The sequence below is a fragment of the Pezoporus flaviventris genome, unplaced genomic scaffold, assembly GCF_033815535.1.
Source record: "Pezoporus flaviventris isolate CSIRO_AGI_PZ_B2104156 unplaced genomic scaffold, CSIRO_AGI_Pfla_v1 ptg000025l, whole genome shotgun sequence".
Lineage (NCBI taxonomy): Eukaryota > Metazoa > Chordata > Aves > Psittaciformes > Psittacidae > Pezoporus > Pezoporus flaviventris.
Genome location: NW_026892573.1, coordinates 16511000 through 16538606, shown reverse-complemented (window position 1 = coordinate 16538606; position 27607 = coordinate 16511000). Strand labels below are relative to the sequence as shown.

Genomic DNA, 27607 nt, shown 5'->3' with positions numbered 1-27607 from the left:
CTACCAGCATGGTAACCATCAGTAAACAATTGCTTACATATGTAGAATAGGGTTTTCAGTGGGCATTTTTTTACAAACAAAAAAAAACAGACAACTAGAAGCAGGGAGCAGAAAGAAACTGATTTTTCCAACTACTCTTATTTTCAAAGCAGGTCTAAACAAGTTTTCTTTGGATAGAAAAAAAGGGGTTAGAAAATTATTTTCATCTATTTGTATTCTAACAAATAAAAAAGAAAGTAAAATTGCACCTACTATTCTGTGTCTTTTAAAGATTCTCTTTCAAAGCATACAAAAATTACAACATATAGTTCTCTGACTTCACACAGATCTGTGGATTTCAGGAGATTTGCAGATAAAGGTTAAGGTTATTGTAGCCAAAAGTCATGTCTCGTCCTGCCCTTCCTTTACATTAGGACTTAAAACTGAACAGGTTTTTAGGGCTTCCTGAAATCAAAAATAACTATGCAGCTTAATTCTGACAGCAGTATGTTAAATATACATAAACTAACACAGAATCTTGCTATTCCACAGGTGTTAACAGAAAGAAATTAATAAGAACTTATTTCACCTTTTTAGCAGGTTCCAAATTAGAGCCAAAATCTTAAGTTGAAAGTATGTTAAAACATCTAACATAAGTCATTTATCATATTTATAACATTAGAATTGAAAATATTTACTGTAGGCAAGAATATAAGCAAATAAAGCATTAGAATTTCAAATCACAGCTAGAAAGTATATTTATACCTGGTATAACATGCTTTTGTATCAGTTTTACAAGGCTAAACTAAACTAAGTCCATTACTGACAGAATATCAACTGAGTAAGACACAGTAGTATCTTTAAGTTTCAAGAAAACTATCTTATGACTAGTCCGAAGCAGGGAATGTTTTCTGTATGTATACTGGCTTAACTTCTGGAAAGAAAAGCAGAGTAAATGAATAGCAAAAGAGAAATAATCACACAAGAGATGCTAGAGAATTTTTATTCTTTTTAAGGAGACACTAGAATCACAGGCTTTGAGTAGTGTTAATCAATAACCTGAATTGTATAGAACAAGAGAGTTTATGGGTTTAGAACATAACAGAAAAAGAAAGGCAGCAGACTCTGAAAAAAGCAAACTCCTCTGAAACAACATGGGAAGACCACTACCTGCATCCAACTGCTTTTCTTGAAGATGTGTTGTCTATACATATATTAAAACCTTCTTGAAGATGTGCTGTCTATACATAAGGACCTCACTTAGAGCCCTTTTTAACTTAATATCATCTATACTGGCACACTCCAACCCGCCTCTATTTCCTTTATGAAAAGTTCATAAGGCAGTAAAAGTAGCCAAGCACATGCCAAGTGTCACATTCTTTCAAGCTGAGGATCTGAAAATTAGTGGAACTCGGAGAGAGAAGGAGGGGTGTATGCAAACATATGTATGGCTAACACTTTACAAGGAGGAACAGCTACAGGTACACCTGGTGTGTCTGAGTGACTTCAAGCAGTACCTCTTAAGAGGTTACTTGGAGAAGGGTTCAGATTTAGCAAATCTTTTATAAATATATATTCCAGTACAGACATAAAAAGCATCAGCCATGCTTTCTCCCTAGTGACCCTAAGGTCACTTATTCCAGCTAGTCTGCTTTTTGCTATCCCCTCCCCAGTGGCAGTGCAAGCTTTTATGGCTGATGAAATGTGAACCAAATTAAAATACTGATGCAACTGGGAAATAAGGGGGGGGGGGATTAATTGGAGAAGAACTGGAAAGAACAAAGGGAGAGCAGATGGCAAAAGACAGACCCATTTCTTACCATGGCAGTATCTGCTTACTCCCAAAACCAATGTCTAGTACTAAACCCTTCACTGAAAGTAAAAGTGGTGTGCAAATAAATAAATAAATATGGTTAAGTTCAATAAAAGCTCTTATTATGCATATTTTATGTACTTTATAGTATACATGTTTCTAATCTACTCCTATTTATAATTCTCAGAAGAAAGCTAACTTGAAATGTATACTGAGGTACTCCCCTTAAGTGTCGAACACACAATTCTTTCTAAAGTTATAATGGCAAATAGCTGTCAAATTTTTCAAATGAGACATATCTACAGAAAACAGTTCTATCTATGCATTACTCCATTATATTACAGGATGCTGCTTATCATCTTGTTTGCTGACAAGCAAGGAACAGTCTGAAGCTCTGTTTAACATTAAAAAAATGGTATTTAGAATATTAACTATACCTGGGATAGTCTTCTGAAGTTATGTAAACTACATCCTGTTCTGACACAGACGAGGAAAAAGGAATAAAGTTTCCATTCTGTAATGGCAAAAGCTCCAATCCAATCAATTCACTGTAGACTCCATCAGAAAGCACAAATTCTAAAAGATGAAGCTTTTCTTCAGCAGGTCCACTGTGTCCAGATTTCCTTAGTATTTGCCGTACTACAGCAGGAGTCACTTTTTTCACAGCTTTAGCAGCAGAAATAATAAGATGCACTGCACTAGCAATATTTGCTGGTACCTTGGCAATCTGCTTCCCTGAATTCTGGAGGTAGTTGAGAACAGATTGTGTGTAACCCCAACTCTCATCCATTTCAGAAAAGTGCACCTGTTCCACTTTTATCCACTGATTACTCACTGAGTAAATAACTGTGTGCTGGAGCAGCTCTTTAAAGAGAGGTTCTAGAACTGGTTTCCAGGGTACCCTGATTTTGTTCTCATCAGGCCATAACCTATAAATTCTTTCAGCTGACAATGGAAAATCTGAATTCTCCTCAGTCTCCATTCGTTTGATAGCTTCCAAAATAAGGGTGGTATACGCCTTTGGCACTATATTTACCACAAGAAGATCATTCCACAAAGCTGCTGGATCTCTCCATTGATCCAGCTCTCGCCATTTGATACTCCTCCTATTGTCTGTGAGACCAAAGAAGCCACTAACATGAACTGGGAGTCCAGTTTTGCTTTCTTCACCTGGAGGTAAAGGCAGAAAACAAAATGCTCTTCCTGAAAAGTCTGCTACAGCTCCTTTTTCCTTGCCGTTAGTTGACAAAGACATGGCTATTCCTATAGTAGGAACAAATTTCAAGTCATCAGCTAAACAATCCAGTTCAGTACACATTCCTCGACCACCTACACAATTACATACTAACCAAGAGGTTTTCTGTGCATCCTTAACACTCTCATCTTCTACAACTATATTTACATGGTACGTCACACATGTTATACTATTGCTTGGGATTCCCTTACAATACTGATTTATTGCAGTTCGTAAGATTTTGATAGAATTGGGTCTTTCATGTTTTAAGGCCTTGTTTTCACTAGCAGTTACTCTAAAAATCAGCCTCTCAGTTCCATCAGCTTCCCTAATGTGCAATGAAACATCCTGAACACTCTTCAAGAACAGCAATACTGTGTCTGCATCTGCTCTGAAAGATTCAAACAGCTCCAAAACCTTCTGTTTGTCATAAACATTGCTGCTCAGTTGGGAAGGCTGCAGACGAAGTGGAAAACGGAAAAAGGTACCAGGAAAGTTTCCATTCTTAAAAGTCTCCTTAGTGCTGCCAAATACACCAATGAATGGCGCAAACTGGTCTGTAAGTTCATTGATTTCCTTGCTATCTTCTTTTAGATTCCAACACTGGCCTGATTCATGAGGTCCAAAAAGGGTTTGATGGGGATCAAGCATTCCAATCTGGTCACCACTGAAAATACTGGGGACATCTGTATACATAAAAACACAACTATTAATAATCCTAATCTAACTTATTTTTCAAACACAGTCTTAAGGAACAAATTTTTAAAGAGCAATAAAGACAAATGTTATAAACTGTAACCAACCAAGTATAATGTCCAGGGATGTGGTTGAGTCACCTTCCCTGAAGGTATTTGAAAGACCCTTAAATGTGGCACTTAGGCACATGGTTTAGTGTGGACTTGGAAGGGTTAGGTTTATGACTGGACTTGATGGCAAAAGTGTTTTCCAACCTACACGATTCTATAATTCTGGTAACATTTAATTCAGTGCTTATTGAAAGTGAAGAAACAAGCACACTCCTAGTCTGCAGTTAAGTACATAGTCATTCAACTATTTGCATTCTAGCAAACAGTAAGCAACAGAAAGTATAATTTTTCTGCAAATGTATTATTTTAACTTTTTTCTTTCTTGAAAATACTGGAAAGTAATTTAGTAAAGGTGTATTTATTGCAGCTCTCAAAGGCTTGTAAACAGTGGTACTGTATGATTAAAAGCATAAATTCCCAAAACTATCAAACCATATTAACCAAGCTTTTATTCATGCACTCCTAAAATATTGTGAAAAAAAATCACGTGCCTTACAAACTCACTTCACAAGTTAAATACGTTATTTCAGCAAAAATTTTACTTTTACCCTGTACTAACTATGTAGACTGTAAGCACTGTTTATGCTATATGCTTATGCTATACAGCAGTAAAACATTTTGCCATAAAGTATAAATATGCATATACCTCTATTATGGAGTACGCTTTCTAGCATGAAATAAAACCACTGCTTATTCTGCAAAGAACTTGCACAGAAGCATCAGTCTTGTCTAAACTTCCACACTTCTACTTAAGTATCTACCTTATATTACTCCTCTCTATAATATGAACAGCAGTGCATAACTTAAAGTGTAGAGGAATGTTCATTTCAATACAAGGGACTAACTACATAATGATGTTACTACAAGAAACATATCTCCTCCAAAAAAAAAAAAAAAATCAAAAGCCAAAGGATAGCCTACATGGTTTTAGAAAAATATGAATGCTTCTTAAGGAAAACTAGCATAGCAGAGATCCAATTTTAAAATGCACTACAGATAAGCCATTAAACAAGTATCTAAGATACCTAAAATAATTAAACAATTTAATAAAACTTCAACAATTTCATTTTAAAACATCTATTGAGAGTACCTGTTATATGATAAACTGAATTAAAGCCAATTCCAAATCTTCCAACTTTAAGGGGATCATCTTTTTTCCTGCTTCTTGCTATTTCCTGTATACCATGCCAGTCCTCAGGGGTGAAAACTGCATCATTGTATGCATAAAATGCTGGCCCTGTAATAAATAGGCAAGTGTTAAAAAGATGACAGAAGAAAACTACTTAACTGAGAAAAAAAATCTAGGAAATAAGTTTACAGAACTGCTAAAGTATTTCTTTAAAGTCTGTATGTGCAAATTTAATCAGGAAACTATGACTCGAACTGACACCAAATTATGCTTGGTGATGAAAGGGAGCAGCAAAAGCAGAAGCAAGGAGATGGATTTACCTCTGTATAAAGTACTTAAGAGATATATTCTGATGTGGTATCTAGTTCTGGTGTCCACATTTTAAAAGAAGGATTCTGAAAAACTGAACAGAAAGCAGAAACCAACAAAACTTCTGGAAGAAGTGTCCTGTGGCACAAGGCTTAAACTCAATCTGTTCACTCTATCAAAAAGACAGTTTGAAAGATGTACTAATGACAGCCTACTAATACCTCTACTGGAAGGGATACATGGCAAGATATAACATTAACCTGTGTCTAGAAAGACAGACAAATTCAAATTGGAAGGCACAATGAGGTTGATTAACAAGCTAGAAACAAGAAGTAGTGGATCACTACTTCAGATAATAACTGAACGTCTTTTGGGATGACTACACAAACTAATTTGTCTGATAAATACGTAAATGATCTCAATCACATAAAGCCGTATTAGATGATATAAAAACCTTAAAGTTATAACAAACTACCTTTGCAGTACAGGCAGCATGGAGCAAAAGTTGGTGCAAGGGTGAGAGAGTAAGAGATGGAGAAGAAAACAGAACTGCCCAGAGAAAGCTGAAATGTAGGGTTATGTTTACATTAAGAACTGGAGATCGCTCTGAAAAGGTAGAGGTATGTAGAAAAACCAAAATTACTGTCTAATACCCAAAGCATTCTTTTATCCTAGGTCTTATTAAATCTTGTTTACTGACTACTAAAAATCCTTTCGTGTATATTGAGATAGCAAGTGAAGCTAGGAAAATAAGCCCCAGGATACACAGTCATCCTCGGAAAAGTTACCTGAAATAAATCTGAACATGAAGGCTTTCTCAAACAGCATTAACTAGAAGCAGTTGAAAAGCTGCTACTGATGACCTGCAAGATGACGTCGTAAGGCCTTCAATAGCAAACACTGGCTTTGGAAAATAATTATTAACACTATAACATACACAAAATATGCACCTCGTAAGGTGGCCATCGCTATATAGCAAGGAGAAAAACACAGAACCACATGTGTATTGAAGGATAATGGCCAAAATTAATAAAAATTATATTTACCCTGATACTGGACCATATCCTTTGACCATAGAGTTTCTGTTCCATACTGGGTTTCATCATATAAAAACCTAACCTCTGTCGCACCAGCATCTTCTGCATTCTGTATCAGTTCCTGAGGCATAAAAAAAAAACAAAACAAAACCAAAAAGTATGATGCAGTAATGTTGCACATATTGTAGCAATGGCTTTCCGATGTAAATAGTACAAAATAGTAAGCAATTGTCTTGAGTGTAATTGTGTTCATACTTTTCAACCAAAATAATTTTATCCAGTTTACCTGAATAAAAATAGGCATTATAAAAGCAATATTCATTATAAAAGAAAAATAAATATTTATAATAAAAGTAATATTCAGCCAAATACTATAAGCATGATTCAAATTTGGAGGTCAAATTCCACACACAAGCAGTTATAAAGTTAGGAAACAGCCTACTAAACTGTTACTACTATATTATCCCAAATCAGAATTGTACAAGTCTCAAAACAATGAAGAAAAAAAATTTAAAAAAAGTAAAAATCAAAGTTTGCTGCTGAGCCCACACAACAGTTGAAGACCACAGTGAGGCAGCAAATCATAGAAGGGCAATACGCATCACTCTTTACATCAAATGAATTCCATTTAACACTTCACAGTATGAACCAACCATTCAAGACCCACAGTGCTCACTTCTAACACCTCTACAGCAGAGGGCTGCAAAACAGTTCTGACCAGAAACTGTAGGTAATGAACCAAGAGAGCTCACCTGCTGAATGAAGCACACAGTTCTAGACAGAGGCTTATACTGATTATTTGTTAAAGAGTGTTACCAGTGGTGAGAGCTATGAAAAACTCTTAACTAAAATGTCAACAAACTAGTTCTGTAAACACTACCATTAACAAAACATGCCCACCCAGTCCCATTTACCTCAGTAGCATTATACACTGGAGACTAATAAGAGTGATTATAAATAACTACAGGATTAGAGCTTCACACAGTGATCTATTTACACTGAATCATCAAAGTGTAGCAGGGCTCCAAAGATACACATTCATATATACAAATAAACACACATACACATCTGAGTGCATGTTTGTGTGTGTGTGTAAGTTTGGCATACGGAAGTATCCCAGCTGAGTTAAAAAGCTATGGAAGTAAATCACATCACATCCAATGTATTCATACAACATAACTTTCAGTCAATTACTCATAGCAGTAGAAGACTTGCTAGCAAGATTAACCTTTACTTAGAACTAACACATCAACTAGCAGCAGGTATTATAGATTAGGCTGCATTCTAATGTACTGTTGACAGTAAAATAAGCTCACTGTTATTTAACATCTGGTTTAAAAACTGTAACCCCTCAATTTTTCACTTTGTGACAGTATATTCACTCTATAAGGCCTTTCTCACAAGTAACCAAAATACATTGTTTATAATGTCACTAAAATTTTGAAGCATGAGGCAGCAAGAAATATACCCACAGTGCAACATAAATAAATTTTTAAAGAATTTCTCTCCATAAGGTACTTAACTACAAAAAACACACAATTCTTCCAAAAGAATAATCACAGTAATCATTCAAGTTTATACTGAAAGACAGTGAAAGCCTCTAGGAATATTAAATAAGTATGAAAGCTACCATGTAGTCAGAGACTTGCATTCATGCTGTGGCACACACAGCTTCTCCTACATTCAGCTGCAAAAGCATTGTATTTGAAGAATCCAAACAGTGAAATGAATTTTAAGAGATCAGCAAAATTCCTGGTAGTAATTCCACCCTAACAGTCTGTTAACTCTAAATTGTAAACCATGAAAAAAGGAACATTTCTACTTTCAGATTTACCCACCCAGTTCCTAAGGACATTAACTTATTTCTTCATGTTGGAATGAAAATTTGGGTTTAATTTGTTAAGGTCTGAACCCTTCACGATGCAAATGCATCTTACAGATTCAACTAGTACTGGGAAACAGTAAAAATGTTAAGTATTCCATCCAATGAACAAACACTGCTCATAATATATCCAGCATGCAGTTTGCCAAAACCACTGAAGATATGCTTATCTCAAGCATTCACACTAAGAATAATAACTTGTTCCACAGTTGCAAAGAAAACCTTCCAAGAGACAGCAGGAACTGCCAGCAACTGTCACCATTTACATTTGTGTGGTTTATATATATGGATAAATATATGCATGTACCTGCACCAAATCCCATTAGAACCTAGTATTCACACATACATCTCCTAACATCCATGTGATGAAGCATTCTGGATAAGAAATGTAACATCCAACTATGAGCTAATCACTGCAGGTGCAATTAAAAAAAATAAAATAAAATATCAAATTGGCACTTCCAGATAGCAGCATAAGAAGCTACAATAAATCAGACAAGGCATCTTCTAAAGGTACCTGTCTTTCCCCTCATGGGACTTGATGAATTTAGAATGATCTGTATTTTTTCAGATTATAGGATCATAGAATGGTTTTAGTTTGAAGAGACCATAAATATCATCTAGTCCCAGCCTTTCTGCCATTGGCAGAGACATCTTTCACTAGACAAGGCTGCTCAAAGCTCCATTCAACCTGACCCTGAATGCTTCCCATGACAGGGCATCCACAACTTCTCCAGCCAACCTGTTCCAGTGTCTCACCACACTCATCCCAAAACATCTCTTATGTCCGACCTAAACCTATCCTCCTCAGTTTCAAACCCTTGCCCCTTGTCCTGTCACTGTATGTCTTGGTATAAAGTCTCTCTCCACCTTCTTTGTAAGCCCTCTTTGTTATATTTAAAAGCCCTAATAAGGTCTTACCAGAGTTTTCTTGTCCCCACAGTGAATAACCCCAATTCTCTCAGCCCTTCCTCACAGGAGAACATGCTCCAGACATGTCTGAAGTAAGGTGAGGTAAACTCCACTTTACTGAAAATTTTTTTAGTGCTTAAATAAATGTTGTCATTTCCATTGTTAGGCTTGTACATAACATTCTATGTTCAAATGTGGAACATCACAACATAACATGCCCTACTGTTGCATGCTTTGAAGTTGTCTGAGCCAATGATAAAAAACCATAAAGAACACTAACCACAGTTCAGAAAATCCTGTGACATCTTTTCTCATGAGAACCAATGTCTGGACTAAAAATGTTTTTCAGCCCACATAAAACTGATGTGTTCATTATTCTTGTCACTCTGGGGCAAGTCTCCCAAAAGACGTTCAACGATTCCCACCATAAAAGACTTCTTAATCTAAGAATGAAACTTTGCGACACTGCCATAGTCCACTGAGGAAAATTAATTTAGGCACCAAGAAATCCCACAACAAAATCTAGTATTAAAGTCTCCAGCTTATCCCAATTTTAGTACTAAACACTTTCCAATTTTTTTATATACTATTATGTACACTATATAGCTTACAGCAAACAAGCAAAATAAACATTTTAGATAAGCTTACATGAAGTACATCATGAAGTCTCTGATTAAACTATAACACCTGTGTTTTGGTTTTGTTTTTTATAACTTACAATGGCATCTGTGACGTGCAAACTCAGAAACGTTAAACCCACAACTCACTCTGCCTTGTCCACAGAAATAGAAACATGTCTTTCCCATACTGGAATGAGTATCTAATGAGGTATAGCAACTGCAAGATTTGCTGGAAAGTGTTACATTAAAGGCATTATGTCACACATATTAAATGACTGCTAAAAATACTATTTTTTGTATACCTTAAGAATCTGTCCTCCTTCTGGGTATCTTCTTAAGATATCCTTAAGAAAATCAACAAGTGGTGGTGTTGTTTGTCCAAAACGACCTAAAACCAAACAAAAATCAATCCGTGTATTATGCTACTATGCACTGAATTTCAGATTAAAAAATACTCACTAAACATTTACTAACAATTTAGAAAATTGTTTTAAATTAATTCAAGACCTGATACTGTTAAATCTTGTATTTCCAAAATCAACTGTAGAAAAACATTATATATTTTTTTATTTAAAAAGTTAAAATAGCAGTCTTGATGTTAAGGTCAACATATTGTTTCATATCTAAATTAAATCAATTTGGGAGCTAAATCTTTGCATCAATTATACCCCAACTCTCATTACTGGATGTTTTAAATGTAGCAACTGCTAAAGGACTAGTACTCTTTAAGCACAAGGACAGTATTCTAGGACAGCAGTGGCTCTAACTTTTTTATAGCCAGTGACGATCTCTACTGACAGCTTCACAGAGGCACAGTACATCTCAGCTCTAGTGTAGACTTCATGATCTGGCATACTGTGCGCCTGGTGCTAGCTTTGGCGTTAACCTGGGCTTCACACTGAAGGGAAAAGTCACAGAAAGGTACTACCAAGCACCATGAAGTTCTGCTCTAAAAGGACGAGTCAATCACAAAAAGAAATGTTCTGTACTCTTCAAAGTCCAGTCTGAGACTAAAGGGCAGCTCCCTAAATCCAAACATCTAAAACATGTGCTTCAAATAAATATTCACAATACAATCCCCACAAGGAAAACAGACTCTACTGATGGCCCGTCTATCACTTCCTTTTAAAATGTCCCTTTAAAAGTTACGAATAAATTAATTATTCTCTCTCTCCCCCCCTTCTACATACATGTGTCTATAAACTACAGATTCAAACACACACATACATACATTATATATATTATAGAATAAAACATTTTAAAAACAAAACCACCACAGAATCCCCAGCAATGTGGGGAAAAAGGAGATAGATAACTATATTTGCTGGGAAAACATCAAGTAAAAACATTAAAACAGTTTATGAAATTTTTGTATCACTCTATGTTTAAGATAACAGCACCAATTAAAATAAAAACTAAGAAATTCCAACTCACAGCTCTAAGTGTAGAGAGCATTTTACAGCTTTATTATTTTTATAGTATACAGAAGCATATGGAAGTCAACATGCAATATGCAAACTTCTCAAGTAAGGTAAACTGATCAATAGTAGGAAAGTCTGGGTGTTTCTTTTCTTAGGAGAAATTTTCTTAAATCAAGAAACCGATCTCCAAGCCTAACTTGGGCAGGCAGGCGGGAAGTGTTTAAACAACACATTTCACTATGGGAACCACAAAAAGTTAACTTTTAAGTGACAGGACTGAAAATAGACATCATTCTCTCTTTACATCTAAGAGCAAAGCTGCTCTACTTAGGTCACAAAAATTACTCTGTCTGGAGATCATGACTTACTCCATCTTATCAAAGGCTGAACTGATTTTTCTTCAGTATTAGCGCTGATCATATTTAACACAAAACTGGTTCCACAAATCTGAAGGAGAAACTTTTTCCCCCAAAGGTAGTCAAGCATTGGAATGGGAACCCAGAGAGCTTGTGCAGTCTCCATCCTTGGAGGCTTTCCAAACTCAACCAAATCAACCCCTGAGCAACCTGGTCTGACCTCAGAGCTGACCCAGCTTTGACCAGAAGGTTCTAGGGAATGTGACCATAAACTTCTGGCTAATACACAAACGCTTCACTTCCCTCTATCATTAGAAAACCATAATCCAGTATACTCATGGCTTACACACACCAAATAAAATATCTGCATGAAAAGAAAGGTTTCCTTCTTCATCCTACCATCCCATTAGCATTTATTTCCCTCTCTTACAATAAAGTTACTGTTAAAAAAACACCAATGATAGCAACCAAGTAACATAATCATTACAGATTTTAATTGGAACATTTCTCAAGATATTCAGGTATTACAATATAATTCAAGATACCATACAAACAAATATACCTGCTATTTTTTGTAATAAAAATGTAACTAAACATACAGAATCAAAAGAAAAACATGCAAACCAGAAGAATTCAAAAGCTTTCCACCAGTGTTAGTCTTCTACACAGTGCTGGCTGAAAAGATATCCTTTAAAGTAGTTGAATTGCTTACAAATATTCATCTTACTTTGTATGAGACAAGGCAGATACTAACACTACAGCAAGACAAGTTTTACTGATTCCAAAGTACAGCAATATTCTAATTTCTACACATGAAATTACAAATAAAAAAATTAATCACCTAGGCACTCGGAAAGAGAAGTTTAATTTCCTGGGTCAGAATGAAAAGAACAAGTGAAGGGATACCTAGAACTTAAAAGGAAAACAACAGATTCCCATTCAAAGCAAAGAGTAATTTCAAATAACTCCAGACTGCATGAGATAATGCTTTGACCTTCCAGTTTATGAAGAGAGACAAGTATTTGTCATACCTCCTCCTTTCAACCCTTCTGACTGAAGCTTCAGAAAAACTTGATTTTGAGATCTCTGAAGATCAACAATCTTGATACCATCAGATAACTGAAATAAAAAATAAGATGGATCTTGATCAGAACATTCTGCAGCATGAATAACTTACAGCAGCTCCATTTCCTACATATTTATTCTAAGAAGTTCAGATTTGTCTGTAAGTATACAAAAACTATAAAATATCCAGTATTCATTTAGAGCAGCACTTTAAGCCCCTGAGGTCTAGGATGGCCTCCTTTGCCTAATGCTACTCCACAGGTGAAATATTAGTTTGTCAGTAATAGGATCAGAAAAAATGGCCAGAAGCAAAAAAGTGGAAAAAATACCTACAGAAGTATACTAAGAGCAAGCCATGGCCTCCCATTTTTACATTTGAAAAGTTTCATGTTCTGGGAACTTTTGGAAGCATACAGCTAAAGCAGTTACTGTTCTAATGTGCATGTGCATAAAGAAAATAAACATTTACAGGAAGTAGATAGACTATGTACTCCAAAAAGTAAATAACTGATATTCAGTTTCACATGAGTTTTAAACTAAGCAGTATCGGCTCAAAGCAGCCAGTCATACAGAATGTGTAAAGACAAAAGTACGTCACATAAACCCCCTGAAGAATTCGACAGCCTCATCTCCTCATTATATGCTTCATCTCCCCTCTACCTCTCTGTATTCACCAGGAACATGACTGAGAAACTGGGGCAAACTAAGCAAGAAATTCCTCAGCAGCAACTCAAAAAACTACTTAGTAATCATAGCACATGATTTTTCTTTATTTTGTTTTGCAATTCTAGTTTCATATTTTATGTGTATCCCAGTCATATACGATGTGGTGCTAAAATAGTCATGTACGACATGATGTTATCCTGCATACCACAATAATGAATGCAGAATTAGAGGCTGCAGTGTGCTAATTAGAAATTTAACCAATTCATAGTAAACTATGTTAAACATAATAAATTTCCACATAATATACATTAGTCATAGTTTATAACACAGGTCAGAACTACTTCCTCACTTGGATGGGTAAAAACAAATTACTAGAAAAATGCTTGTACTTACACATAGATGCTTACAATCTAACTACATTTAATGAGCAAAAGACAGTCCTAGCCCACAGTATATAAACATAACCTTAAAAAATAATAAGAAAAAAAAAGTATGCTCCTTTTTACTTACACCAGTTTTAAGTACTTGCAACAGCAGTGCATTATAAGTTCCTAAAGAACTTGAGCTGATCTTGCCTCAAGATGTAAAACAGCTCACACTGCACAACCAACCTACTCAGGACTCACTAAAATAAAAAAGAATGCACAGAATGCTGTAACCTGCCACCAAATTTTAAAGAGAGATAATAACCAAATTTTTTCAGATAGGATTTTTGTACCAGAACACCAGCAGAAACGAGGGAGATTGAATACATTCAAATTAATAGCTCAACACTGTAAGAAACTGTGAGAGAAAGAGATATTGGATTTTACTTAGCATGTAAATTGCAGATAACACTCTTACTGGGGAAAAAAAAATACCGATTAATATTCTACTACCTCAGTAAATTAAAAAGTAATTTGATCCCAATGAACAGGAGTTCAAAAGTTCACAGAAGTTTTCCAAAACTGCTACAGAATATTCCCATGTGCATTCTAGTTTAATATTAATAAATAAATAAACCCAGAATAGCTGTTACACTCTTCTTACTGCCTGTTCCCTGCCAAAAGATAGTTTTCTGTGCCAGACAGAGTGCTGCTTAGATATGTGCTTCCAGATGAGTTTTAGAAAGTGATTATACAGATCTCCTTCCTCCCAGAGCAGGAGGGCCTGGAGAGAACGAAATGAAGGACACACAAAACCAGGCAAGAAAATAAAAAATAAACTACATGGGTAGTTTGTTTCAAACCTGAGTCCTCAATGACTACTTGTGTTGCCCATACAGGTTCTTACAAGCATCTTCAGCAATGCAACAATCCCTAGCATCACAGAATGGTATTTGGGTTCCAAGGGACCTTTAAAGATAGAAATCCAACCTCTCTGCCATGGGCAGGGACACCTTTCAGTAGATCAGGCTGCTCCACGCTCCACCCAACCTGACTTTAAACATTTCCAATGGTAGGGCATCACAGCTTCTCTGGACAACATGATCCAGTGTCTCATCACCCCTATCATAAAATATTTATTCCTTATGTCCAGTCTAAATCTATCCTCTTTCAGTTTAAAATCATTGCACCTTGTCCTGTCACTACAGGCCTTCATATAAAGTTTCTCCATCCTTCTTATAAGCCCACTTTGTATACTGAAAGACTGAAATAAGGTCTCCCTGGAAGCGTCTCTTCTTTATGCATTTGCAAGTCCCCCTGCCCCATTTAACCCCAATTTCCAATCTCTTCTCTTCCCTTCTTGCCTCTAGTCATCCCACCAGTATCTTGAAGGCTCTGTTTCCCAAGAGTACAGCTAGCAGCATGCCAAGCAGTACTGAAACGGTGACTCCAGGCTGATGCCTTCAACAGAACAAAGTCATTCATTCGACTCTCTCCTCTGTACTCAGACCTCAATTTTTAACTCGTAAGAGCTCCTCTCACTGGGATGTCAACTATGCTGTTGAGGTGGGCCAGCAGGTAGAAAATCAATTAAACATGGAAAGGAAGCCAAAGCAAGAACATCTGCACTGAATCTTCTGTGCCTCCCTGAAGAAATAAGGGTAAATAACATGGATTATGTCGGAAAAGGACACAAAAACTCGAATGATAAAAGCTGGCACCATAAAGAGAAGTACAAGGGTTATCTGCCCGTCCGAAACACCTCCTTGCTTCCTATGAGACCCACCCCTAAGGACACACCGAGACACACTCCGCGCTGCCCTCGCAGCTGGCTGGGGACTGCCAGCACCCCCCGCCGCGCCCCTCACCTCTCTCCCGCGGTGCCACAGCCGCTGCTCGGCGCGGGGAAAGCCGGCTTCCGCGTCGATCCGCGCCTTCACGTCCCCCACTGCAGCGGAAGGCGGCAGCTCGAAGGTCCTGCAGCCCAGGCAGTCATGGAGGACGGTCACCCGGGCCAGCCTGCAACAAAGAGACAAACACCAGCTAAGCAGAGACCCGCAACGATCTGCCCCGGCGACCACCCTCCGCCTGCTTTCTCTCCTCCTCGGAGGCCCGGGGTACAGGGATGGGAGGGCGGGTGCCTGCCTAACTCTGAGGGGGGAAGGAGTTGCTGGGCCTGCGAGCAGCAGCGCAGCGCCGCACGCCCCCGGCCTCGCCTCTCCTCCTCTCCTCTCCCCTGCCCTGCCGTGCCGTGCCGTGTCGTCCTGCCCCGCCGCCACTCACATGCCTGCCGCGGCACACAAAGGACCGTTAGCTGCACTGCTGCGGCGGCCACCGCCGCTCCCCACACGGGGAAGGGGTGTGGCTGCGCACGGCAGACTGAGGGAGAGACTCGCCCGGCGCTCTGCGCCGCGGAGGAAGAGGGAGGAGGGAGCGGGTGAAGCCTCCTTAAAAGCAGCCCCAAAAGCAGCCCCCGCCGCAGTGGCGCCCGTGGTAAAGCAGCCCCGGTTCCGGCTTCGCGGAGGACTGTCCTGTGCTCGCTTCGTGGGGCTGTTGTTCCTGCTGCCTGGCGGGGCCTCGGGTGAGCGAGCCGCGTCGCCTCGGGGAAGGATTGAGCTTGGCTTGACCGGTGATGCGTGTATGGCATAAGGCTGCCAGAGCCGTGACTAAAGCTGGGTTACGGCACGCAGAGCAGTCCTGCAGCACGGCAGGCCGTCAGGGAAGTGTACTGGTGTTCGGTGTAATTCCCAGCGTTCAGGCACCACCACATGGAGCACTGTTACCTCCGATAAACATTCCGTTTCTCAAGGATGCAAACTACGGAAGGAAATGTCATTTCTTTGCTCTTCTGTCAGTCACTCGATTGATCGTGAATATTTACTGGTCTTGATCTCCTATGGTAAGTCCTCATGCCAGTTAAAGACTTACAGAAGGTGCTCTCGCTCCTGAACTCAGAGCTGTGAGCTCATCCCAGTGAGCTAAGTGGACCTTGAGAAACTTGTGGAGGGGCCGACAGAAACCTCTGAGGTTCACCGTGTGCAAAGTTCTGCATTGGGCACCGTGGGTTGCCCATCAGTGATGGGCTGAATAGCAGCCCTGCTTCGAAGGATTTTGGGGGGTACCAGGCTGAATACGAGGAGGATCGAGGGAAGTGAGTCTGTTCAGTGTTGATGAAGCTGAACCTAGGGTGCTGTGACCAGAATAGGATGTTCTGGGCTTCCCCAGTTCCAGATCCCAGCAGAGGACTGCTAACATTGTCAGCGGCCCAAAGCACATGACCTACAAGGAGAAGAGAGGGGGAGTTGAGCTTGTTTAGTCTGATGAGGAGACTAAGGTGCAATATAGTAGCATCCCACAGCTACCTGAGGGGCAGCTGCAAAGGTGATGGAATTCTACTCTTAGTAGTGCCAAGAGGCAATGGCAGCAAACTGCAGCTTGGGAGGTTCACACTGGACAAAAGTAAAAAACATGTCACTACAGAGTAGCACAGTTACTAGCATGGGTCGCCTAGAGGTGCTCTTCATATTGGGATATTTTCAAGGCTTAGCCATGGCTGACCTGATCCAGTATTGACGATGCTTCTGCTTTGAGCAGGAAGATGGACTACAGACCTCCAGCCGACAGTTCCATTTCTTTCCAGCAGGTCCTTAATTCCAGTCCTTGACTAAACTGAAACATCTATGACTTTTGGCAGTGACAGAGAGTTAAAACTGCTACTTGGCAACAACAGCAGAGATTTTATGGAAGGGAGAGAAGACACAATGAACCTCTTTGCAGGAAGTGTATCAAGTTAAGAAAAGATGAGAAGAAAGCTTAAAAACCACAAGGGTCAGGTGGATCGGGATACAATACAATATCTAGGTAAAGTTTTGCCAGTGCCACAACATCTTATTTCATTCATATTCAGTATTTGTCTATTACTACAGAATTATACGAAAAGGTTAAAATTTTGTGGGTCTGATCCTGCTTTCACCAGAAACAATAAAACTATTTTAACTTTCTGCTTTAGTTTGTTCATTTTCTGTAGTTTTATATCTTCCCCCACATCTTCTTCACAGTTTGTCATCACAGAATTATTTGTATTATGTCCAAAGGAATGAGAATGCTGATGTCTGATCTACCTTTTTATGTCTTGATACCAAAGGAATATACTACCTGCATAAGGGTGTGACATGAGTGGCACAAATGTGGATGGCTGGGCAAAATGGAAGGATTTGAAACCTGATGCAGTCCCATCCATGTCAGCTACTAAAATAGTCTCCAGACCAGTTGAACTACCAAACCACTGGCAAAATCTAATTCTTCTGCAGCTGGGATCATGCGAGTGATTTAGTGTTCTGTGAAGCATCTGTTTGAATGGGACCCTGGAGACAAACAGAGCTGTCTCAACTAACAGCTAGCTCTCTATGCCACACATCTCAAGTGGTGGGACATATTCAGGGGCACAGACAATCCTGCTGTCAGTGATTGACTGAAGTTCCCCAACCCACGTCACATCACACGACAAGACTATACTCCCAAATTATGTCCTGTGATGGTTTAACATTAATATCGGGGGGGGAAAAGTCCTTGTGCCACAGATTCGATCTAGTATGTGCCCCCTGTAGTAGGAGGGGAAGAGCTGGGAAGAACCAGTGATGCAGAGCTGGAACCGTGCAAGGTTCTGGATAAAGGAGCTGGACTCATGAGCTCCTGGAAAATGGCTATACCTGTTCTTTTTGTAAACCTGTTCCTCGATACAAGCGAGACTTCTTTCGTACTGACAGGAATGAATGTCCCATTTCTGTTTACTGTGGGACACCTTTCATTTGTTTTTATCATGTGTTTTCTTCTCTGTTTTTTTTCCTTTTGATAATATCTGCCTTTGAATTTTCTTTCTGTCCATTCAGATAGAAGCAAGATATTCATCCTCTTACTACCCTTGTATTAAAGGAGTAAGCATGACTAGGACATATTCCAGTTCTGTCTTTTGGTCATCTGCACTGTTTAATTGTTGTCAGGCTTCTTGGCACAGTTTTAACCTGTAATTACCACCAGGCTTCAGGACCATGATCAGGCATGGTTCGTAAACCAGGGACAACTCTCCACTGTCAAAACAGACAAGGACACTTTGGTTTAGGGCCAAAGACCGTTAAACTTTTTAAACACAAACTGTGTTATACCACTTACTTACCCTTAGAGTTTTGGACCCTTTCCTGGGGCCCATCCCATTCTATTGATTGGCTAGCTGTTGCTATTGATAATAATAAGCAAGACTCCCACTGGGAGTGTGTGCAAAGTAGGGCAACAAAGCTGGTGAAGGGCCTAGAGCACAAGTCCTGTGAGGAGTGGCTGAGGGAGCTGGAGTTGTTTAGTCTGAAGAAGAGAAGGGTCCTACAGTATTAATTGCTGATTTTTATCAGCAACATCCTGGCCATTCATATGGCAAGGAATGTAGTATAAATATCCTTTTTAATTACAAAGTGATTCATACATACCCTGTTACCCATTATCAAACTGGTTTTGACAGTTTATGACAGTGACCTTTTAAAGCCTGATCTGTAATTAAAAAAAATGCCAGAAAAGTGACTATATAGAAATTACACTGACCAAAAAGGAGTACATGTTCCAGTCTGCAGATTTTCGCATCAAAAGAGCCCTCAACCTTTGTTTAACTTTAATCTTGCTTATCCCTTTGGAAAACAGAACTATGGAAGCTACATAATCCTAGTGAAGTTAAAGGTGTCACATACATGTTTGCTATGCAGAACTCCTATTAATGACTTTATGTGAATGTAAAAAGAAAAAAGTATTTGACCAGGTGGCAATTTTGTAGTCATGGCAGTTTAGGAAAAAAAAAAAAAAAAAAAAAATCACTCTTTTAAATCTAAAATCATTTGGACTTATTTGAGGCTTTTTAAATACTATATATAGAAATTCCTATGATAAGATTTTTGTAACCACTTTTCCAAGCAAAGGAGCGTTTAGATTTAAGAATACATATGGAATATTCTCCTGTGGCTATGAACAAGGCTTCTGTTCGTTTGAGAATGAGGTCGTACAAGAAGGGATATGCAATTAAAAAAAAAAAAAAAAAATGAGAGTCTCTACAACATTACCGTATTTTTATAAAATGAAATAAAAGCCATTTTCATAGTGACATTCCCTTGAAACCAGAAAATTCTGAGTTGCAGAATCACCTTATATTTCCCAGTGATTTAAAATAAGTGTTCAGTAGCAGAAAAAGATGAATGCAACCCCCTTTCTTCCTTATCAGTGTGCTTAGAAAGGTGGAATGGAGTCTGCAAAAGGAGTATATGTTGTGATAAGAAACAAACATGATTAGGTCACTAGTGCAAGAGGAAACCGCTGTAGTACAGAAGCTTCCAGTGCAGCAAAAAACATTCTGCAGTGCTGGCAGGCAAGTAGCAGTGACTCAATAACTATAGATTAGACATAGTGCACACCAAGCAAAATCAAAACTTTCTATAACACACTAAGCACCTTCATTCTTAAATCAATTCCTTGTGTTTCTAACAGATGTTTTAAACATTACATTGTATATGTATCACATTACCCAGAGATTACAGATTGCATTGGTCTTGTAGTCACTGCCAGGAGCTTGCTTTATCTTTGCCTACTAATGCCTTTTCAAGAAGTTTGAGAATAAACCTACCATTGGCTGATGACACATGTGCTAGTCATTGGAAGTCACCCCTTACTGGAAAGTTTCTAATTTATTTGAATAGCTCCATTAACAGAAAAGTATTTAGCTGAAATGGCTTTAGTCCTATCTTGTACAAATTTAAAAAACAACAAAAAGCCCAAACCTCCCTCTGGCCTGTGAAGCATTTGATTTAAACAAAATATCTGGTTTTGCCATAAAATCTATCACACAATTTAATTAATTCGCTGAAACTGTTTTATTATAGATTGATGCAGTGAGTTTAAACTGGTTCTCATACTCTGTGCTCCTCACGTAGAACCATTATAGATAGCTTCTAAGCAAAATATCTGTATGATCGCAGCTTAATGAAATATTAAAGAACTGGAGGAAAGTATTACCTTATTCCTTTGTAAGCTGATGTGTTTCTAAATGTCAAATATCGAAAGAACAAGATCCTTTTTAAATACTAGTAAAAACAAACAAAAGATTGAAGGTCACAGACGCCAGGAAAAGCCATTTGTTTCCGTCTAATGATTTTGATCTCTCTGTTATATGCTTTAATGTTCAAGCCAGTTCCTTGATGGCACTAAGCAAATGCTAATGCAAAGTACTTAAAATACCTATAAAATTTGTTTCAGTTTTATTCTTTATGTGTAAAGAGCAGAGCAAGAAAGCGCAAATAAATGATAAAATTTTAAAATCTTCTTAAATTCTGAAGGAAAATTTCCTCTTAGATCTACCATTAGGAAAAGACTACTTTAAATTAAGGCCTCAAAGAGAGGACCTAACCTTACTCAACTATAGTACAGTAACCATTACTCTACAGATTTGAATTGCTAAGCATCACAGGGGTTTCTATTCCAGTTTGTATGAATAACAAAATCCAGTACAAAATGCTTGGCATTTCAAATTATGCAAAAGATTAAACCAAAGTAGTGATAAAAATAAACTTTTCAATTGCTCTTTAGAGAATTGCATTAGGAGGGACTGCAGTGTTGCAAGATCTGCTGTTGGCATACATTTTAAAATAAGCAATATGTTAACTGGTGGTGTTTGCTTTTGACAATTGGTGCCAATAAAACTGACAGATTTAGAACACCCACTTTAACCTTGAAACAACAAAAAGCAGAGCCTAAATCTGAAATTGATTTCAAAGCCAAATATAAGTTCCTAAATGTCACAATGAATCTTTGCCTCCATTTAGGACACATGGTAATCAGCTTACCAAAGGTATTTTTTTTCTGTACTACCTGTAATATTTTTCTTATTTTCGTTCCAGATATTATCTTCCTACATAAGGGAGAAAAATCTACTTAATAAGTAAAAAATCAGCTGCCCCATATTACACATGCATTAAATATTTTAAGAAGCGTTTCTCCATCCCTATTGCTTCTGCATACTGCACCTAATCATGCTTCAAAGTTTCATAATATTTTCAAGGCATCAGTGTACCAAGCCCTATGTATATGGAAAAAATTACAATGTCGCACAGAAGGAAATACAAGACATGTAATTTTCTTAAACTATGAAAAGCACAACTCAAAGCACCTTTTCAAGTACCTGTACGTCAGATAGTGGATAACACGTAATGCTAGCTCTGTACTGGCTCTGTATCAGTTTGTCTCCTTCATAACAGGGCCTCATACAGAAGTACAAGCAAAACTTTATCCTTCAGACAACAGAAAGATGAGTGGCACAGAGTAAGAAGCATGAGGCATATGTAAGGCCTAGTGAGAGGAAGGGAGGAAAAGGGGAAGAAATGACACAGGGCATCCTCTTCTGGGAAAACAGAAATGTGAAAGGGATTCCTGCGTTACATGACAAGTCCAGTCACACAAATCTAATAGCTGCGATATTGCTCCAAACACTACGTGAGTTGCATAATGATTCATTGGGAATTGCAGGCTGTGTTACTATGTCCTATACTATATAAAGTAGCATGGAGTAAAACATCAAGTACTTTCAGCCTCCTACACCCTCACTGCTTTTCACTCTTCTTTCCAATTTACTGGTGGAACTTATGTAATTGCCTTGTATCCTGGTTCAGATGGTATTATCCAATTTAAAAAATTATTACTATTTGAGTTGTTTGAGCTAATTTGGGTCATTTTGACAGATTTGAGACACAAAGCAACTGTGATACCTTCAATATAGAGGAAAGAAAACTAACTCTATCCCAGCCAAAACCAGGACAGTATGTTAGCCCAGCAAGGATAAGACTAAATACATCCAAACAACTTCCAGTGAAATGGATGGTAAAACTTTCACTAGTGGGGGGCACAGTGCTTTTGAAACTGTCGTAATTGTTGTTTACATCTCTGTACCTCATACATACATACAGTATGCCCCTTGGTATACCTATCTATATTTGGACACAAGAAGCAGGGAATGCAGAAGTCAAGGGAGTTTTCTACAATGGTTAAGGAAACTGAGATGGGGAATAGGACACCTATAGAGGCTACAGAGCAAATTTTTAGATGTACAACAGGTTGTATGCTTATTTATGATGCCTATATATTATATATTATGCTTATTTATTATTAGATGTAAGAAAGAACTTCTTTACTGTGAGGGTGGTGAGGCACTGGAACAGGTTGCCCGAAAGAGTTGTGAATGCTCCATTTCTGGCAGTGTTCAAGGCCAGGTTGGACAGAGCCTTGGGCAACATGGTCTAGTGTGAGGCGCCCCTGCCCATGTCAGGGGGTTTGGAACTAGATGATCTTACGGTCCTTTTCAACCCAAACCGTTCTATGAATCAGTATGTGTTTCTATTTATACATACCTATGGAAAGAGTTGGTTAGAATCATAGAATAGTTAGGGTTGGAAAGGACCTCAAGATCATCTAGTTCCAACCCCCCTGCCATGGGCAGGGACACATCACACTAAACCATGTCACCCAAGGCTCTGTCCACCCTGGCCTTGAACACTGCCAGGGATGAAGCATTCACAGCTTCCTTGGGCAACCCATTTCAGTGCCTCACCATCCTTACAGTAAAGAGCTTCTTCCTTATATGCAATCTAAACTTCACCTGCTTAAGTTTTACTCTGTTATCCCTTGTCCTGTCACTGCAGTCCCTAATAAAGAGTCCCTCCCCAGCATCCCTATAGGCCCCCTTCAGATGCTGGAAGACTGCTATGAGTTCTCCATGCAGCCTTCTCTTCTCCAGGCTGAACAGCCCCAACTTTCTCAGCCTGTCTTCATATGGGAGGTGCTCCAGTCCCCTGATAATCCTTGTGGCCCTCCTCTGGACTTGTCCCAACAGTCCATGTCCTTTAGATACAATATGTGTATTATTGTAATTATGTAAAATCTCTATTGAAATATTAGTATGACCTAAGTGCAGAGTTAACTAAGCCTTTGTTAACTTCTCTTCCATTAGCCTGCTTGTGCCTATCTTGAACAAAAGTGGTATCACTTAAAAAAAAGTTTCAGCATAAAGGGTTTCAGTCAGTGAAGACTGGATTAGCAGCTGATGGGTTGTGGTAATTAAAGCTTCAGTGTGATTGTATCCCATTGAGCATCAGCACTGCAAGTGCAACAGTGTACTCACGGCCTCCAATCATGGACCAGTTTAAAGCACTTCAGTACCCAAAGACTTTTGTGGATTCATAATAACCAGATTAATGGCAGCATGTGATTAACACAGACTAACATTGCAGCACAACCCACCTACAATGTAATCAATGAAGTCTTTTTAAGTAGCTAGAAAAACTTTTTTTTTATGTATATATATTTTTTTTATTCCATCCATGTGATGTATAGAAAGTGGAACAAGGATGGGAAGTTAAGGCAATTGCACCCCTATTACCATTAATTGATAGTAGTAGCAAATACATATAGTGAAAAGTTCTAAAGTTTCAATGTTAGAACATGAACTGGAAGTCTGTACTTTAGCTAATGTCTTTATATATACTGCACAAACTCCATGAAGCTCCAACGGGAGGCACAGTCTTTTTATTATAGACACTGTAAATAAAGAAAAAGCATAAAAGCTTGGCTCTGCTCCCAAAAGCATCTAATTGCAGGGGTCAAAAGACATGCCAGAGGAAGGCCATGCACCAAAATTTCAGAAGCAAATTAATTTCGTGCAATATCACAAGGGCACAGGGTCTGCTAAAGCTAAACTTCAGGTTAGACATATAAAGCCCTAATTTCGCACACCAATTTGAAAATTGACACTTGACTACCTTTAAAGAGGGAAGTACAATATCAGTGTTAAAGTTGAAGGCTGGGTAAAATATTGCAGCAAAATCTTTGAGATCTGTAATTTTTTATAATTGACTGATACTGGAATGAATAAAAAATACAATGGAGATTCTGAAATACCACTACATAGTCTAATGTAAACTCAATTTAACAGAGACTTGCATAAAACCCATAAACTGCATGGAACCAAATGAGCAAAAATCACAACATAACTGATATGACAAGATATTTGTCATTTGTGATCTTGGTGGAACAAAGCCCATCATTTATTAGTATCCAAGAATGTCAATATTGAAATATAGGATTCTACAATTTTAACAGCATGAATAATGCTTATCACAAGAAATCTGCTTTTAGCAGAAAGATTGAGCTCTTCATATTTAAAAGTCAAGTATGTCAAGGCAAGTCTGCTCCCCTCTCCCTGGCTGTAACTCTGAAGCCCCACCTCTGTCCAATGCACAGTCCCCAGCTTGAATATTGCCCCTGCAGCTCAGTCTAGGACAATCCATACTTTCCAGCTCTTATCCCTGGCAGTTCTTTAGTTTCATCTCTGGTCCCGTTTCAGGCCTCGGTGCCAATGAAGGTGACCATCAATCTTAGTCTTTATGAGGGAACTTCATGCCTTACTGAATTATGGAAGAGCTTGCTGCACAACATGCAATGCCTAAACCTCAGAGATTTCTGAGGTTTTTCATTTACATTTACAATATTTACACAGGGGGGACGGGGAGGGGGGCAGTTAAGTAATCTAGAAGAAAAAGATTAAAATCCCCTGTCATGGTTTAAGCCCAGCCAGTAACTCGGGGCCACGCAGCCTCTCTCTCACTCCCTCCCTTTCCTTCCCCCTGCTCCCAGAGGGGTGGGGAGGAGAATCGAAAGAATGTAACTCCCACAGGTTGAGATAAGAACAGTCCAGTAACTAAGGTATAACACAAATCACTGCTGCTGCCACCAACAATAATAATGATAAAGGAGATAACAAGGGAAGAGAACGCAACTGCTCACCACTCATTGACCGATACCCAGCCTGACCCTAGCAGTGATCTCACCCTTCCAGGTAACTGCCCCCCGTTTATATAGTGGTCATGACTTGCTGTGGTATGGAATACCTCTTTGGTTAGTTTGGGTCAGGTGTCCTGTCTCTGCTTCCTTCTGGCCTCCCCTCCTCCCTGGCAGAGCATGAGGCTCACAAAGTCCTTGGTCAGAGTAAACATTACTGAGAAGCAACTGAACAACATCGGTGTTATCAGCACTGGTCCCAGGCTGAAAGTCAAAACTACAGCACTGCCCCAGCTACTAAGAAGGAGAAAATGACTGCTACTGCTGAACCCAGGGCACCCCCAAATTTACTTTCATGAATTTTTGCAAAATTACCCAGGAAGCCAGTGGACCAGACCCTGAAACAATAGGCAGCTGTTGCTAATAACTTTCTGCCACAACGCAAAGCTCACCTCCTTAGTACACAGTAAAAAGCAGAGGCTGTACATTACAATTGCACATCAGTGGGCATTCTGCCGACTGCAAGACAGAAAGTAGCTACAAAAGTAGCAATTTTGTACAAATACTAGGCAAATTTCAAACTCAGTCTTAAACACTGACCATGGCTGTTTGAGCAGGAACATGTCAGCCTAACAAAAAGTTCCTTCAGGAGTTTTGCTTGGTTGTTTGTATGTTTTATTTTTTTACCTGTTCTTATCCTCGGTCTCCATTGTCTCTTTTTCTTTGATATCTTCCTGATAGGAACATGAAGCAGATATTGGACTTATAAATTAGCAAATTAATTTTTAATCTTCTTTGTTTGGTGGCTCATCATCTCTTCAGTGGGCACTAGAAAGCCCAAGCATGTGAAACTAACTCAGTGTTCACTCCATTCCTGAACTACCGAAGATGTCTGTGTGCTTCACTGTCTGCTGCTTCTCCAGTTCTCTTTTAAAGCCACTTGCTAAATTCTTCACAGAAGTTCATTCTCTTGTGATTAGGAACAGACTTAAGAGGACAGGTCCCAGAAAGCAAGGAGTTATTGTCTGGCTTCTTTAACTGAATTCAGGCTATGTTCTTGTGCAATTGGTTTACATTTATCTTCTGGAGGAGTGGAATTCTGGAAGCTGCTGTTTCTACTTTGTCTTCCTTCTTTCTGGGAACAGGCACAGTTGAAATAGTATTTGTGAGGGCCAAAGTCTGACCTGTCTTCTCCCTCACACCTGCTAGAAAACACGTCTTAACATCAGCTCAGGAGTTCTGGAATAAGAGACAGAAAAGGGGTGAGCCATTAATACAAAGCAGAATTGAACTGAAGGATATGGAAAAGTCATTTCCTCTGAGAGCATAGCTGCAGTTACTAGTATTATGTGAGTCATGATGCTAATTATAACTGCCTTGTGCATTACAGTACTTGTAAGCACATGGAGAACTGAAAAAGAGCAGTGAGGTTTCCTGCTTCTCCTCCAGTACAATGTCAAACAATCAGTACAATAATGAACACACGGAGCTGTAAGTGTACTGAATAAATGGGCAAGTTTTCTATTTTTTTGTTTTGTCCCAGTATCTGCTTATTAAAAAAAAAAAAAAAAAAGCTTCTAGGATGTATATTACAGGCTTGACATAAAATTATGCCATCAAACAAAATGACAAGATGGACAGAACATTTACAGAGAAGGATTTTGCCCTTCTGTTCAAATGGCTTGCAGCTAGGAGAAGAGATTAGCCAGCTTGCAATGACTTTCCATAAGGAGGATTCAAAGTCTTCCCAGCTAACCCCCATTCCCATCTATATAGGTCAACATCTACCCTATGCTGCACATACTTTCAGAAACTATTTCCTTCTAGCTGATACACCAGAATAGTGCATAAGTGAGACAAGGCATGTGCTGTCAAGCAGCAGAAGATGTTTCATTCAGTATACATGTTATTACCCAAAAGGGATATGTTTGAGAGCCGGAAGGACAAAAGTGGTATTCCATTATTGTTGTGCATCTGTGCAAATGTAAATCTGTCTCTGAGCCTCTGACAGTGTTGGCAAGTCTTTTCATAATATGCAGTTGTGTATGTCCCTCTTAAGACAGTAATGCAGAGACTTTCTTTCCTGACCCAGAAAGGGAAACAACTGTGGCTAAATCACAAAAGATGAGCTACTAGACTATGTGTTGTGATACTGAAATA

The 27607-nt window shown here is 38.7% G+C and overlaps 1 protein-coding gene across 4 annotated transcripts in view; it reads right to left on the bottom strand.

Moving 5' to 3' along the window:
• SACS (sacsin molecular chaperone) overlaps positions 1-27607 on the bottom strand; it is a 62499-nt gene that overhangs the window by 15654 nt on the left and 19238 nt on the right. For 2 of the 4 annotated variants that reach the window (XM_061457656.1, XM_061457655.1), the window contains 7 exons: positions 26135-26686; positions 15463-15613; positions 12530-12617; positions 10024-10109; positions 6317-6428; positions 4923-5069; positions 2230-3712 (listed from right to left, as the gene is read on the bottom strand). In XM_061457656.1, coding sequence (XP_061313640.1) covers positions 2230-3712; positions 4923-5069; positions 6317-6428; positions 10024-10109; positions 12530-12617; positions 15463-15613; positions 26135-26157 — 2090 coding nt within the window. In that variant the 5' untranslated portion in view covers positions 26158-26686. Of the gene's footprint in view, positions 1-37; positions 565-2229; positions 3713-4922; positions 5070-6316; positions 6429-10023; positions 10110-12529; positions 12618-15462; positions 15614-15877; positions 16036-26134; positions 26687-27607 lie in introns of those variants that run through there. The other 2 variants (XM_061457657.1, XM_061457658.1) reach the window with 2 other exon arrangements.